Here is a 15,819-nt window from a genome sequence, read left to right on the forward strand (position 1 = left end):
TCTCCACCCCGATAACCCCGATTAAATCCTTTAAACCCCTCTATCATCGATGACTCCAATGCTCCATTTTCACTTGGTAGACGTCATTTTGTTTGTCATGATACTTGCGTCACGAACGTGGACGCCAGGGACCAATTCTATATAAGTTCGACCATTTCGAACCCATGCAGAGCTTCTTCACTCATTCAATACTACCTCCAAATCCAGTGCCGTGGAAAAACAGTTATTTCAAAGGCAAAAAGTGTTCATTATGTCTAGTACTGTTGGTAAAGTGAGTTCTCGACTCCCATGTCTTGATTCCCAAAACACCCTTCAAACTCTCAGCCTTCTGCGCTGCACGATGAGTAGCACTCTTTACCTCCTTGTCAACCAAAACCAATGTTATATTATGATATGCGCTCCGCGAATATTGTGCTAACTTGATATGATAGACCATAACTTGCAAGGTAAAGACTTTTGCAGCATATCTTCTAGATCATTGTCGCTGATAATATCAGGCTGCTATCGCTTGGGCTGCCGGCGAACCATTCTCTATTGAGGATGTTGAAGTTGCCCCTCCGAAGGCCCATGAAGTTCGAATTAAGATTATCCACACGGGCGTGTGTCACACCGGTGCGTTCTTCCGCGTTGTATACCCATGACCCAAATACGTATTCTTGTTACACTTTCCGATTTGACTCATATCGGCTAACATGGCTATGGCCACAATACAGATGCCTACACTCTGTCTGGTAAAGACCCCGAGGGAGCCTTCCCTGTTATCCTGGGCCACGAGCGCCGGTATCGTCGAGTCCGTTGGTGAAGGCGTAACCACCGTCAAGCCCGGCGATCAAGTGATCGCGCTCTAGTTAGTGATTTCTCTGATCTCACTTACGGCTATGAACTCTCGCTTATAAATTACCAGTACCCCAGAATGCGGCGAGTGCAAGTTCTGCAAGTCCGGGAAGACCAACTTGTGCCAAAAGATCCGGAACACGCAGGGTAAAGGAGTGATGCCCGACGGAACCTCTCGCTTCAGGGCACGCGGCAAAGATATCCTGCACTACATGGGAACGTCGACCTTCTCTCAGTATACCGTTGTGGCCGATATTTCGGTCGTGGCTGTTACGACGAAAGCACCGACAGATCGTGCCTGTCTGTTGGGCTGTGGCATTACTACTGGCTATGGTGCTGCCACCGTCACCGCTAATGTGGAGCAGGGGTCTAATATCGCCGTGTTTGGCGCTGGGTGTATTGGTTTGTCGGTGATTGAGGGCGCGGTGAAGAACAAAGCGGGTAAGATTATTGTGGTTGATGTCAATGATGATAAGGAGCAGTGGGCGCGCAAATTTGGTGCGACGCATTTTATAAACCCCACCAAGCTCAAGAACGGGAAGACTATTCAGGAGGAACTGATTGAGCTCACTGATGGTGGATGTGATTATACCTTCGACTGTACTGGAAATGTGGGTGTGATGCGTGCTGCTCTTGAATCCTGCCACAAGGGCTGGGGCGAGAGTATTATTATCGGTGTTGCTGCGGCCGGCCAGGAAATCTCGACTCGCCGTAAGTTTACTCAATCTGCTGGCTGTCTATATGTGACCACATTGCTGACTAGTTATATAGCATTCCAACTGGTGACCGGCCGGGTGTGGAGGGGTTGCGCATTCGGTGGCATCAAGGGCCGGTCTCAGCTCCCAGGTCTTGTCGATGACTACGTCGCCGGCTACCTCAAGGTGGATGACTACATCACGCATCGGGAGTCACTGGGGACCATCAATACGGCTTTCCAGCATATGAAGAGTGGCGACTGTATTCGGTGTGTATTGGATATGAAAGTGTAAAGTTGGGGGGCAATAGGGTATATCCATGTGTACAGTCTGCACAAATTGGCTTCAAAAGTAACTATAACAAATATATCTTTCCTCAGTGGCGGGAGTACGGAGTTGCCAATTTAGTAACATGATGAACATGAGGATCTCGGGAATCGCCGCTGAAAATGGCTCCCCTTTGTAGTCCCATGTAGGTGTCCCTCGTCGACCTCCCCGGTCAGGTGCTTATAACAAGCTCTCCCCCCCTGTCTCGATATTTTTACAGTTTCCCAGTAGTCTAATGATCTCCAATCCCCAATCCACAAGAGAACCCCGCGAGTCTTGCTGTCTATATTTCCAGATTCCACCCCCGATCATTCATCTTGGCCTTTCCAAGTGGCACGTCCACTCGTTTCGTCGGCTCGGAGCGAGGAGCACCAATACTGGACTGATCCAATTCTTTGCGAGGAGGCTCGAGCCAGGTTGGACCAGCCTTCGTAGCCTTGGATAATTACCTCCAAAGTTTACACCCAATACCTTAAAAGATGTTGTCGTCGTCGAACGCTACTGCTGGTCTTGCTATGAGCACGTTCAGCCTATATATCAAATTCATTATCATCGGCAAAATCCACCGTTGTCATCAACACGGATCAAGATAATGGCATACATAACCCACATAACGGGATACTGAGTCGGCGACCAAAAGTTGGATATTATGGGGGAAAGGATACTAGCCGTAAGCGGCGACAATATTGATTACGTTCAGCGACAATTTTAGTCTCTCATATTGTCATTAATGATGGCTTGATACCGAAAACCGCTCAACATCCTCACCGGCATCGCCATGCGAAAAGAAACTGCTAATGTTCGAGCTCTTCCGCTTTAACCAGCGCTTCCACCACCACTCGCCCTGCTGATCCTGGTGCACATCACACGGCAAGAGTATGGCATGATCCAGCGCATGCGGCAAACCACGGTGTCTGCCACGCACCTGCATAGCAATAATGATCAGCTTCGACACCGGGTTGAACTGCGCACTCAGACTCGTCTCTGTCTTTGGGTATCCCAACGAAAGCCCCACAGTTCCGTACGCGGAGACGATCTCGAACAGAAGCGGGAATAGAGAGAACGCGAAATCGCGGCCATGGGTTTGTTGGATGCGCTTGCCCTCGGTGACGGAGATGAGGAAGAAGCCCAACATCACGTACCACAGATCGAACCCGAGTTGCCGCTGAATATGTGCGGCCAGGCCGTGCGGGTTGGGCTTGTCTTCGTCGTCGTAGATGCCGAGGCTTTTCTCTTCGTAGACGTTGGTTTTTCGAATGGCGATTGCGATGGGGAAGGCTGAGATGTACATCATTACTACAAAGGAGACTTGCACTGCTGGGTGCAGGTTGCCCAGAGAGGTGATTGAGAAGCCGGCGGTTCGGGTGGAGGCGATTTGGAATAGTCCGTCTACGAAACGGAGGCCCGGTGAGAAGGGATTGCTTTGTGGGTTCTGTAGGGTGGGGGGATTGCTTAGTCGATATAACAGTAGATATAATATGCAGTGGGAACTCACCTCTTGGAGTGTGTAGAAAATGAACAGGTCCAGAGCGTTGATTAGGAGGAGGACACCTGATAACCTCCATGTCTCTGGTCCGGGGAAGAGCATCGTGAAGCATCGTCGCGGATGCTCGAGAAGGTAATGCAACTCGTCGTCTAACGGAGATCCGTATCTTGTGAATTTAGATAATAACCAAATGATGAAGCGCAGCATGCACGGAAAGCCGGTGTTCCCGATGACCACTAGAAAGGTCATCACTAACAGTGGAAATGCAGCGTTCCGGAATGAAGACATTGAGTCGGGGCTCAATGTGTACCCTAGATCATGGAATGCCGACCCAGCGGTAAATACCGCCCACCACGGCCGGTTCAAGCCCATGTCTTTGACCATCTGCCCATATTTTGAGTCCGTCATAATCCAAGGAATGAACAGTACAATGCCAAGTAGGTGAAACGCCAGAAAGTAGCAGACCAAGATAACCATCAACGTTTTCAGCGCCCTATATTCAATCCCTCCTAGCTCCTCCTTCTGATCCTCATCCCAGTCAGAATAACTCGCAATCGAATGCTGCCACATCAACGACGGCAAGAAAGGCATGCTGGGGCTGTCCGTTCGTGGGAAACCTTCATTGACAGCCTCAGAAAACGAGCGGCGGCGAGAAAAGGAAGATCGTCGCTTCTGTCTGGCTTCATAATCCCTGTCAGATTCGTAAAAGGTGATCCGTGGGCTCGAGGGACCTATGGCAGCTGGTTTAAAAGTTTGGTAACCAACGAGGGACTGAGGCTCGGCGTGTGTCGGGGGGGATGCTCCAGGGGAGATTTCCTCGTCTGTACTTCCGAGTAGGGGCTGCTCTTCGTCGTCCTTGTCGGAAGAGTCGAACGCAGTAGTGGTCGTATCTGTGGTATCGGTGATAGTTCTGTTCAGGCCTATCGGTCGTCGGGCCTCAAAGTCAAGAGCCTGGTTCATCCGCTGGCGTTGACTGTGGCATACTGCTTTCGCATCACGGATGGCACTCTTAAAGCGCTTCCGGAACCAGTAAATCCTGATTAAAACCAGTAACGAATGAAGAAACACAGGATTTGTGACCATGGGAACCAGCCATAGCGTTATTTGTTGCGATATATGCAGATCTTTGAGGTCTATAGGGTTAAGCCCGGTTTGAGTCGCGGCACCAGAAGCGAGCAATAAGGCATCGACAAAACTTAGACCTCCCGGAATGTAAAGGATTATCGACGCTAGTAGAGCCCAGATAATGATATAATAATAATGATGTTGAAGTCGTAGGGGAGAGGAATCAGTCTGTGGCTCATGGTAGGGGGGCATGGAGGGAAGAGGGGCTAGTTGGGATACACCCTCCAAAAGGTCTGCGGCGTGGATGCAAATGAAGGGAGGTAAGAATTCACGATCGTGACAATGGGCGAGAGCGACATGCCTAAATTAAATTAAATACTGTGGGATCATCGTGAAGTGAGGAGGTCAAAGTTGAGTGGCTGCGGATAGCCTGAGAAATGCCTCATTCTCATGGCTCCAATGGGTTTGGCCGGCACTACGTCCTGTTTCTGTCAACCCGAGAGAAAAGTATGTAACTGTAGCTGCTGTGGGGCTTTTATAGGCTGGAAGTACTCTGTACCAAACATTTTGCTCGAAAATAACCTGACGCAATTGTGCGACAGAGGCAACAGCTGAACGAAGGGAGGCGAATTCTTAGGGCCAGACCCAATGATTGCTCCGTTTAATCGCTCATTCCTCCGCCATTGACATCAACAAATTCTCCCCGGACCCATGGATCAGCAACCTTATTCCGTATAAGCATAAGCGAGGGAGGAAATCCGATGAGGAAGAAAATATTCAGATGGAAATAGAAACGTAGCTATACTGTAATCTTGTCTTTATGGTGGTCCCAGCACGTGACGAAATTATATATAAAACTTGCAGGATTGTTAGCGTGATCAGACTACCCCTAAGGTCTCCCCATTCTCCTTTCACGTATTGATCCACGAGGCTTCATACATCCTGACGGGTAATAATATGACTGGTTCATATGGAATACCTGTGCACTTTGGAATCCATGGGCATAGTGGTGTAAGAGCTCTGGCCATTGTGAATACAGTGATGAAGACAGTGGAGCGTCTTTTTCTGGCATGAAACAGTAGTCTAGACAACAGATTCGATATTTCGTATGAGAAACAAAAGTCCCTTGTATCCCAAAACAATGCAAGCAGAGACGTAGTGGTAGAAGTAAGAGTATGTGCGTTCTGCTCTTCCATTATTCACTGTCCATAGGACATGCTCGACAATCATCCTCGGCTGTAATTCACCATCCGTGCTCCCCACCAGTACGTAGCTACCAATCCTAACTCCTTATTACTCTCCTACCTACCCTCTGTATTTACTCCACGTGTTGCTTATGCTATTGCTAGCTCTTCACCATGGCCGAGTCACCCGCTAGTATCATGAAGCTATCTGTACGTGAAGCAAATAAACAAACTACGGTTATCACAAACTGATACAAACCAGCTACCTCTAGCGAATGAAGACCTGGGGCGTCTGATTAGACGTATCGAGCAACATCGTCCATCCGAAAACACTCTCACCGTTACTTTCTCGCAGGAACACGTACAGTTCATCTCTGTTTAAAAAGCTAGTATACAGATCCTAACACTACAGAAGGCCTCACAGGTACACGTCAACGATGGCGCAATTACCAAACCCATAGCAAAGACTAGACGCGTGAAGGTACGTCGCGCCCTCCACCGACATTATTTGCCTCCGGGTGATGAATGACAAAGCGACTGGCTTGTAGAAATCTTCAACCGTGAAGCCAGAGATCTTACCCGAGAACAACAACAAGGAAGCCCACAAACATCCAAAGAAATCCTCCGTGCAGGCGTTAGGAATGATAAACGTCGCAAACCTTACTGAACAGGAGACAGCTGACCTGATCATGATTATGTGTCCAGCCGACTTGGCAGGCGTGAAATGTAATCAAACAGATTGCAAGTTTCTCAGGCGATGTGAGGTGAGTTCACTGTTGTCATTCCTTGACTGATACAGCTTGATACTCATAAAATAATGTCTGCGGGTTGACAGTCAATGCAAGAGCATGAATCGATCAGTTGTGCCATGGCGAAATGCACCTATATTCACGGTTTAAAGGTCTCATGTCCGAAGATCCTCACGGACAGAGGATGTGTTACATTGTTTCTCTCCAGGCTGAACCCAAGTTACTGTCAGTTCGGCCACGACCATCGTGCGGCGAGGTTATTCAACTACAAGGAAGGCTCTGCGTGTCACGGCGTGCTGAATTTGGATACTAAAAAGAACGCCGGCTGGCTGGTCCAGGACCAGCCGGCTTTGGTTGGTACCTCGGGCTGGCGCAATTTGATGCATAAGGGGAAGCAAGGATCGCAAATATCTGGAGGAATAGTGAGGTTGATGATACTTGATACGCAGAAGCGATGGCGAGGGTCTCTTTCCTTCGCCTGGAATATAAGGCCCGTGGCTTCAATTCGTCGTAGGTGATCGACGGGGAGTTGAGGACGTATTATCATGTGGACACGATCGAAGGGGCGCCTTGTATCTGATGTCTTCAGGGACCGTGATCGTGCTATTATACCTTGATACCACGCCATTTGTACCTTGCTACAGTGTAGACATCGAGGGTCAATAATCAATAAAGGCAATTCATGCTATCGTCTTTGAAATGAGCACACGCACTTCATTATATAGCAAGAACGTCATATAGTACCATAGAGATTATGAATCCCGTTTTCATCCCACTATTGAGATCCGTACATTATTGCTGTAGGTGATTTACTACTGACAGGAAATCCGTTATCGGGAGTGGAACGGCTTTTTATTGTATTAGTTAGTACTAGATATAGTTCCTTTTAGATCCGTTGCGCTAAGAAGGGTCTTCGTGCAGCCAAGATCTCTTTTGGAGTATGACACCAAGCACCCTACATGGCTAATACATCCTGAACCTCGGAGGCCAAAAAGCACAGAAAACACCACAAGGAAGGTCAGTGAGGTGTCTGATGAACACAACCTTTCTTCCTTGCTCTTTCCGTCCTTTCTACCGTCGCAACGCCTCTAGTCACATTGCATAATATCTGCAGAATCAGCAATCTTGCTGCCAGTCTGTTCATGAAGACAAACTAATGAGCATCTGGATCACAGTCAGCCACCCGTGTGGTCTTTTACTAGACATCAGCACAAATGAACACGTCTTCTGCAAATCCTTTCAGTGCTCAATCAGCTCGTAGTTGCACATTCACGGCTGTGGAAGTAGATAAGGAAGTCAACAGAAACGAGACCCTGAGCATAAACGAGATCAATCAGTGACAGTGAGAGTGAACAAGGTGTGCAATAAAGGCCATTGGATGGGAGCTGGGTAACCAAATAAAGTCGTCATGTGGCCGGGAGCATAGGTTTCGACGCCGAAGGGGGCTGGTATTTCAAAGAATGGCCTGTTGCTTCTTCCTCCTGTCTTTTGCCTCCTGCTCTGTTTTTCTCTTTGCTTTACACTTTGCCTTTTGTATAGCAGCCGAATCCTCTAGAATGCCTTTGGTGAAATCGAGTAGTCCCATATGTCTCGCCTGCAGTGTCTGCCAACCTTCAGACAGCTGGCGTTTTCCAGACGCGATCTATTCGCTCCCGTCGAGGGAAAATACAGCCTTTGAGACTATACCCTGATTTAAAACATGGAAGATGCATTTCAAATTGTTGTGTGTTACTCAGGGTCACTAATATTCGTGAACTGCCGGAACATTGCTTCCTCATCTTGTCCACTAGGACCCGGCTCTGTATTCATCCTAGTCGCCTGCGAGTCTGTCTCCACATTCTTTGTCCGGCTCTGCTAGCTTTGGTGAGCGGCACATTAGCTGTATGCTTCAGAAAGCTAAGGTCTGAGCGCCTCCCCGAGTTGGTGACTGTCCAGTGTATTGGTACAACATACGCTTCATGGCCTTGAGCCGTATCGGTTGTTAGGACCTTTGGGGGCTAATCGAATGCCACACCCTTTCTTCGGCAAAGCTTTTGCAGGGCCACAATGTACATGCTCCTCTGTGCCAGGTATGGCACGAGCAATGTGAGGGTATAGCCCTACACAGACAGAACACGTTCTGTAAGAGTCATGTCTCTGTACATGTTCTTCAAGTTATCCGTGAAATGCTGTTCCCATCTCGGGTCACCGTACCAGTAATCGATACTCCGAGGAGATAACAGCTACTGCTGCGTATGTCCTGTTCGGAATAGCGTATCCAGATGCACTGTTTAAGGCCATTCAGGCAGGCAGATACTATTGGTGGAGTGCCCATTCTTCATTTTGCTATCGTATGTGTACCTGCTGGGGAATTCCGAGAGCTCTGGCTTCATTCGATGTTGGATGCTCAACGATACCCTGTGTTCTGTGGACTGAAGAGCTTTTCGCATAACAGTCGTCTTATTTGCGAGGCGAACTCATTGAAAAATTCCCCTTCCGAGCTCAGTACGGTAGGCCCCAGCTGGAATCTGTCCCCAAAACTAAGGATTCCCTTGATATCTTGAGCCCTTTTGAGGACAGTGATAGAAATCCAGGCTTGAACCTCCATACATTGACCATCCTGATCTGCAATAAGATGATGCCTCGGGATGTTCATCTTACATCCATATTTCCGGACGATATCTGAATGTACCAATTGGGGGTACAAAGCAGAATTCTCGCTGTATGGACAGCCTTTCGGACAGCATTTGCAGGGCTCCGGTGAGATCATTGTTTTCTTTTATTTCCTCAACTTCGTACTGCGTACGCTTTCCCACATCCACTTGCTGGGCCTTACGAAGCAGATGTCGTTTCATACAGTCTGGGTAGATGGCGACAGCATCCTCTGCTCGTCTTCGTTGGGACTAGCGGCCTCGTCGAGCAAGGCTACATCCTGAGGATGATCACTTCGCCGTGAGAGGTTACCATTCGGACGCTTTAAAGCGCTATTTATTGAGTTACATGAGAACAGGAACTTCTCATTTCTGCCTTCAGGTTCGTTGGCGACACCCCGAATCCAGGCGTGAAGGTCATGAGCATCGAGACCGATCAATACAGTCTCCGAAGATGAGGCGAAAGGCGGCAGGTAAAGAAGGACAGCCTCACGTAACTCGCAGGGATTCGATACTCAAGACAGATTTACTGATCGATGTCTTGGTATGACAACTCAGTAACAGATATTCCTTTGCTAGTCATCAGCGTGGCCAATAAACTTGCAACCAGTTTAAAGATACTGCCGACGTGGTAATTGGAGTACCCTAACGGGACACTCGTGCGTTATTGAGGCCTTGCATAAAGCCGACCCATGTACCAGCGCCCTCCTGGTCGCTGTCTGTCTGTATCACCATCATCCTGTGGCTCTGAACGTAACGTGGTTCGCTTTTCCATTTGCGACCGAAGGAACTGCAGGGCTGGAACGGTGCTGTCTAGATCGGACAACTGGCTCTCTAGGGCCAACGAAGCAGCCTTGTATGGGGCAATCATCCAGACCTGGTATATAAGTCTGTGGCAAAGTAGGGCCATCACTGCTTGAACACTGGTCTTGTCACATCCGAAAATGTTTTCGATGACTGCAAATGCGCCCGGAAGTCTCTTCAGGAGATGAAAGGCTGCGATTTGCGACTGTGTACACGGATCCATCGATAGGATATAAGTATATGCTGCCGTAAGTTCTTCTTGCGGGACCTCATGGAACATGTGACAGGGCTACAGCATGGCCAACCGATTGTTCAGAAGCACCGGATGCCACGGGGCAGCACCTGGTGAGCAGAGAGTATGGATCACTTTGACCTCAGCTATCACATTTCGATCAGTGACAGGAAAGTCCAAGAAGCAACCGTAGAATTTCCGGCTATTGTGAGCCCGATAAGGATTCAGACATAGGTACTTGGTCTTGTGTACTTTGCCTGTAGGTGATACAATAAGGTGACTTGGGAATGGCAAATCCAGCGCCACGTCTCTTCAGTCCATGTTGCCAGTTAACAGCACACGGGGTTCCATCGCATGCTAATGCATACAGGGCTTGTATGGCGTGTGGAGTCGTTGCCTCATTCAGACGTTTTGAGAAACTAAGCGCAGCGACCAGGTTTTTGGTGCTATTGTCGAAGCTAAGAAACGTCACTGTATGCATCACACCAATTAAGCGTTTCACTTGGATGAATGAGAATTAGTGTTCCAGGTAAGAGTCGTAGATTAGTTTGACTCTGGCTTCGCCCAGGTTGTGGAAATGCTTCTCGGCCAGCACAGAAATCACGTCGCCTTTGCTTTAATCGCGCTGTACGTCGCTTGCATAACTGTCCATGTTGAGTAAGGAGAGACTTCCCCCTGTTTCTGTATGGAAGTCTAAGGGGGGAGCTAGTGGTCTCCGTATATTTTTTCAAACCAATCCCTAGGCCAGGTCTTCAAGTTCTACGCATCTGCTTCTTCTGATGTCGGATGCATACGACATGAAAAATTTGTCACCCCGTTGTTTGGTGAATGATAGCAGGTGATCCAAAACAGTGATTCTTTCTGGCTTTTCGTCTCCAGACCATAAAACTTCCCTGGGCCATAATGCAGATAGTGGCTCCACCCTTGGTCTGGAAATTCTGGCGTTGCTCGGCGGCCCGATGCGTGTCCATGCTTAGAAGACTTTGGTTGCAGAATCTAGCCTTCCTCCCGTCTCGGGAAACAAAAGACCGAACTCCAACATTTCCGCATGCAAATTCTGAATGCCGGTATTGGACCACATGAATACGGTGGTATTCAACGTTAAGCGAGGGTCCACGGGATTGCCGTTCAGTTGTAGCATGACAATGCTCCTGTTATGAGAGACCTCCTGATTAGAGGGTGTGAACGAGCTGTCGCCTAGATCCACTGTACCTAGAATGGGTGTTGGTCCTAGATAGTCAGACCTCCTGGTTGCCGTGATTGGAAGGAGGATATTTGGAGCACGGGACTCTCGGTTGGAAGCCTGCCTGGCTATATTATACATACCAGATGGGGGGAAGAGATGACGTTACTTCTGGCTCCAGGTTCTTCTACCATCTGTCCCGGAGCACGGCACTGGAGCACATGGCTTCTCGTGCAGGTTGAACATGTCTCCGGTTTTTGATGACGTACTATACCACGCAGCTGCTAGCGGTCTGATTCGACTAGATCGACCACCTCGATGCCTGGGCAGATAGAGGTGACTGGTGCTTGCATTGCGATGCCGAGTTAGTACTTATAGTCGGAGGATCCCTTATCATGCATCAGGTAGACTTACATGGCAGATTGATTGGGGTCTTGTTGATTGATCATCTTGCTAGAGCCTATGCACGCAGCGGTAGAGCTACAAGAATGAGTCTGAAATAGGTATGGTCAAGACAAGACACGGGGAGGGTTACAAAGAAGAGGGGAAAAGGTGAAACCTGGGGATAGGAGGGGGGATTTTATATTCGATGGGCAGTCCTATCAGCCGAGGGAAGTTTGCTCTATGCACTAAAACCTTTTCACGGGCACAGTGACCGAGCCTTGGTGAAGGTATGAATTGAAGGAGATGGGTAACTGTCCACCGATCCTTTCAATTGAGACACGATACAGTGCAGTGTCCAGCGTGAGATTCCACCATCGAATATTCGCTCGCGTGGGATTCACTCTTCTCATCGTGTCCAAGTATACGCCACGTCAGCAGCGAGAGCTTCGTAACGTTCCCCGATACTGGACTGCAGTTCAGCGATGTCTCATATGTCCCTAGGTATCGTATTATCTCTGAGGTGAGGCTAATAAACAGCTATAATGACCTGTGCGGAGATGCTTTTCAATGGCTACAGTATCCTGAAGGTGCTGTAAATGTCGTTTTCCTTCTCATATTCGTGGACTTTCGTTCGGTCTGAAATACCCAATGGACAGCGGCCTTCGTATTAAGACGTGATCACCTTATTATAAAATATCGTGACCAAGACTCTCTAGGACATTACTTAATGGAAGGACCTGGTAAGAATCCTTTTGTTGATTCATTTCCCGGTTCGCTTTCGGAGTCGTCTTTCCGTTCATGACGCGGTTATCAGACTGTTAAAGTTATAACTACCTGGGATATACCTCGGCTTATCTTGGAATTCGAGAGATGAAGGATGGCCAACCTCTGTTGAAAGAGGCACGGACTATATCCCCGTCCTCGATGTTAAACTAATATATCAAGCCTGCCCTGGAGACTATTCACCCAACCCACGCCGATCCGCGAAGCCCAACTCTCAAGATCACTTTGTTTTTCTACCTAATTGAACTGTTCAGTCTTCTATAACTAACATATCATTCATATGTGCAATAGCAGCCGGCGTCCTGCCATTCCTACTTACGCCTAGATGGGTGGTTCCACCGTATGGACGAGAACTCTTCCCTAGGTCGAAACGCAGTCCGGACCTTCTCGCCCCATTCGTACACGCAAATGAGGGACGTCGTTTCCTTCATTGCCCTCTTGGGGAGGATATAGAACTTATCTGCGGCAGGATATCTGCACGTAAATTCCAGACGTACCACCCACTGCACGTCCAAGCTCTGCTAATGAAAGCCTAGGTATCGTGTTATTTTGGGGTCGGACTCACACAGAGCTATAGTGACCTACGTTGAGATGTATTTCAATGGTTAGAATGCTGCCAAAATGCTGTGAAGGTTGTTTTCATTATCTAGCTCATAGACGATACTCACTCAGTCAGAAATCGCCAAAGCACACTCCAAAGCCCTCCCTCTTCCGGTGGAAGAATCTGAGTGTTCCTAGTGCGACTGTGCATCCTCGTATAGTGGCATATTCCTCGCGCGTCGCCTCGTTCTTCTATCGATCTGACCGATCTGGTGATGCCTCTCTCAGATACTTATACCCCGATACCATGCCTACTGGGTTCGGTCAGAGCCGGTCTGTGTTTTGTGGCAGAAATACGTTCTCTGAGTCCCTTGACATTCTCTCGCCCGTACTACATGTCCGAGTACTCTGAGGAGGAATGAAGCGTAGATCGGGCTGCCGTCCTTCGGAACATGGGCAGGAAGTACCATCCGATTCGTCTTTCAGCTGAGACCTCTACGACTGTGCGCGTCTTCGACTCCGTTCGTGACCTCGACTGGGCAGTTGACCATACCATGCTGCCCGTCGTTAAATCCGTTAATCACGAATACCAGGCAGCAGCCTGTCTGTTGCAGGAGCGTGGTGATAAGCTAGACCTGAGCACCTTATCATCCAGTTTGGAAACGAACAATGTAAGGAGCACTACTTGGCGAGCGGAGCTGATATCGAGGATTCATCATCGCATTCGCGTCCCAATTCATTTCCCGATTCACGTTTCCGACTCGTCTTTTGTTGATGAAGTGGGTTTGAGAATTGATATAGTCACAAGTGACTGCGTCGGACCTCTTGCCAAATGCACTGGGCTTACGATCCTGGAATCTTGATTATACCTTCCGACTTGCAGTATTTTATCGAGTTTCGAGCTTGAAGATAAAAAGGAGAGACACTTACAAGAAGCAGAGGGAAAGGTTCCCCTCAGGGCGGCCCCCACAGGTGTCATGTACAGGGTTCATTTGCTGGAGCAAGGAACTATCTTGGACGAATCAAACTGTGGAATTTATCAACCTGTCTTGAAGAATTGGTTCTTCGGCAGGTGATCCTCTCTAGAGGAGCTTGGCTCCACATGGCCCAGAACCTGGCATGGAGCTCCATTAGCAACGCTCAGAAGAGCCATTATGTCGCTGGGAAGTGGTAGGGTGTACCAAGTCGGCTCGAAGATCATCACTCAACTAGAGACGCTACACAACGTTTACTTTGCGGACAATCAAGATGACATTCTGGAAACCAGGAATCAACAGACGCAGCGATCTCATCGAAGTCAGAACAGGCGTGCGAATGATGCCGATGATGAACACAGTTGACCAAAAAAGAGAATCAATACGTCTGCTGCATCGACAGGGCGAGTGAAACTTGGGAGCTCAGTTCACTACAGAACAAATTGCTCAGCGCTATATAAGTAGTCTGATTCAAACTTTATCCTTAGGGAGCAACTCCTTGTTGGTCATCACCTCCGCAAGAAATTGTTATACCCTTTTGTCCTGCCAATAGGCCTAGAAACTGTAGTAACAATTCTTTTAGTCTAGGCTCTAGAGAGCACTACATTTGTGCAATTGCTGGGAGTGTTGTAACTATATTGTATATATCCGTTTTTGAATGTAACCACACTAAACTATCATAGCGACGTCCAACCAAGAAGGCTCTTTCATCAGCAATGTCTTTTTCAAGGACCGGGAGAGGATATTATCTCGATATTGGACTCCGCTTTGGAGCTTGCCTGAACAACAATTCCAGAGTTTACGGCCATCACACGCGCGGTATTTTGCCCGTCACAAATCCCTTGGTCACGATGAGCTGAGATAGGTCCGACCAAATAACTTATACCATAATCAGTTCTGATAGACTCCAGAAGTCAATCAAGAAATGGATCCTTGTCAGCTCTTTCCATCAAGTAATGTTCTAGGGGGCCTTGATTATAATATTGTCGGATGGTGCGGTTAAGTCTTGATACCAAGGCCGGTATCGTTCCTCTAGCCTGTACTCCAATGCAGAGCGAGTATGAACATACAGGTGGAGAATGAACAATGGTCCCTGTATAGTGCCCACGAAAGTGAGGTCAATTGTTGTAGATAGACTGCAGAACGTCGACCACGACATTGACAGAAGTAGCAGCGTCGACGTCGATTCATGTGTGCCTTTAATTGTAACGTGAAATTCTGAGGGTAATCCTCGGATAATTTCAGAAACCGTCTCCGTTGTCTCTTGTGAAGGCTCAGCTACGGAAACCTTCACCAGAACACTCATCAAAGACAAGGCTCCGGGTGTCATATTGCTCTGAATGGGTGGTTGGGGGGTAGCGACTCTGTCTTGAACGGGAGAGAGATTGGCTGGGGGCTTTGGCCCAGGTGTACTAACTGGGCATCTGGTACCCCGGGTGTTTTTGTGTCCTGAATTCTCTGCACGGAGTCATCAAGCGTGACATAAGGTTGCTAGTCTCGCAGGGTTCATGTGGCCATGGCCAACTGTTGCGTGAAGGTAATGTAACTAGCCGCACGCGACCTGGCTGCTCCTGTAGTGTCACAAGCAGAGAGGCGTCAGCAATCCGATTGGTGCAGCTATGCGCTGCTCCTGCACAACAACAATCTAAGTTGGTTAGTGTATCCCAGTCTGCGACAACGTCATCTCCAGTAAAGAAGGTAGTGCTGAGACATTGCCATGGAATCCAATTTGAATGAAGACCCATGGTCAAGGACTCCCTGTCCTATGTAGGGGATGATCATAAGCGACCGTAACTGCTCATATGGTGAGCTACCGGTGCTGCAGGCACTGTAGATATGCTGCAAAAGTACTGCAGCAGATCATATCTCAGATCGTTCGATGATAAATATTGTTCAGATGTCAAAGGTGTCTGGGACGCAGTTCTTTAGTGTTACTGCGTTCGTCCTGA

The 15,819-nt window shown here is 48.4% G+C and overlaps 3 protein-coding genes across 3 annotated transcripts; 2 read left to right on the plus strand and 1 right to left on the minus strand.

Annotated features, from left to right (window-relative positions):
- Positions 1 to 250: 250 nt before the first annotated feature.
- Positions 251 to 1,823, plus strand: ANOM_006458 (S-(hydroxymethyl)glutathione dehydrogenase/class III alcohol dehydrogenase; the record flags this gene model as incomplete). The annotated part of the gene is made up of 6 exons (XM_015551714.1): positions 251 to 271; positions 432 to 446; positions 498 to 629; positions 714 to 847; positions 905 to 1,545; positions 1,606 to 1,823. The coding sequence occupies 6 exons, from the start codon at positions 251 to 253 to the stop codon at positions 1,821 to 1,823; spliced, it is 1,161 nt and encodes a 386-aa protein (XP_015406219.1).
- Positions 1,824 to 2,583: 760 nt separating this feature from the next.
- ANOM_006459 (cation transporter) lies at positions 2,584 to 4,659 on the minus strand (the record flags this gene model as incomplete). Its single annotated transcript, XM_015551715.1, has 2 exons — positions 2,584 to 3,288; positions 3,352 to 4,659. 2 exons carry the CDS (start codon positions 4,657 to 4,659, stop codon positions 2,584 to 2,586), a joined length of 2,013 nt encoding a protein of 670 aa, XP_015406220.1.
- A 1,106-nt stretch (positions 4,660 to 5,765) lies between these two features.
- ANOM_006460 (uncharacterized protein) lies at positions 5,766 to 6,858 on the plus strand (the record flags this gene model as incomplete). The annotated part of the gene is made up of 5 exons (XM_015551716.1): positions 5,766 to 5,801; positions 5,854 to 5,952; positions 6,004 to 6,072; positions 6,140 to 6,355; positions 6,427 to 6,858. 5 exons carry the CDS (start codon positions 5,766 to 5,768, stop codon positions 6,856 to 6,858), a joined length of 852 nt encoding a protein of 283 aa, XP_015406236.1.
- Positions 6,859 to 15,819: the final 8,961 nt, after the last annotated feature.

The sequence above is a fragment of the Aspergillus nomiae genome, assembly GCF_001204775.2.
Source record: "Aspergillus nomiae NRRL 13137 chromosome Unknown contig00163, whole genome shotgun sequence".
Taxonomy (NCBI): Eukaryota; Fungi; Ascomycota; class Eurotiomycetes; order Eurotiales; family Aspergillaceae; genus Aspergillus; species Aspergillus nomiae.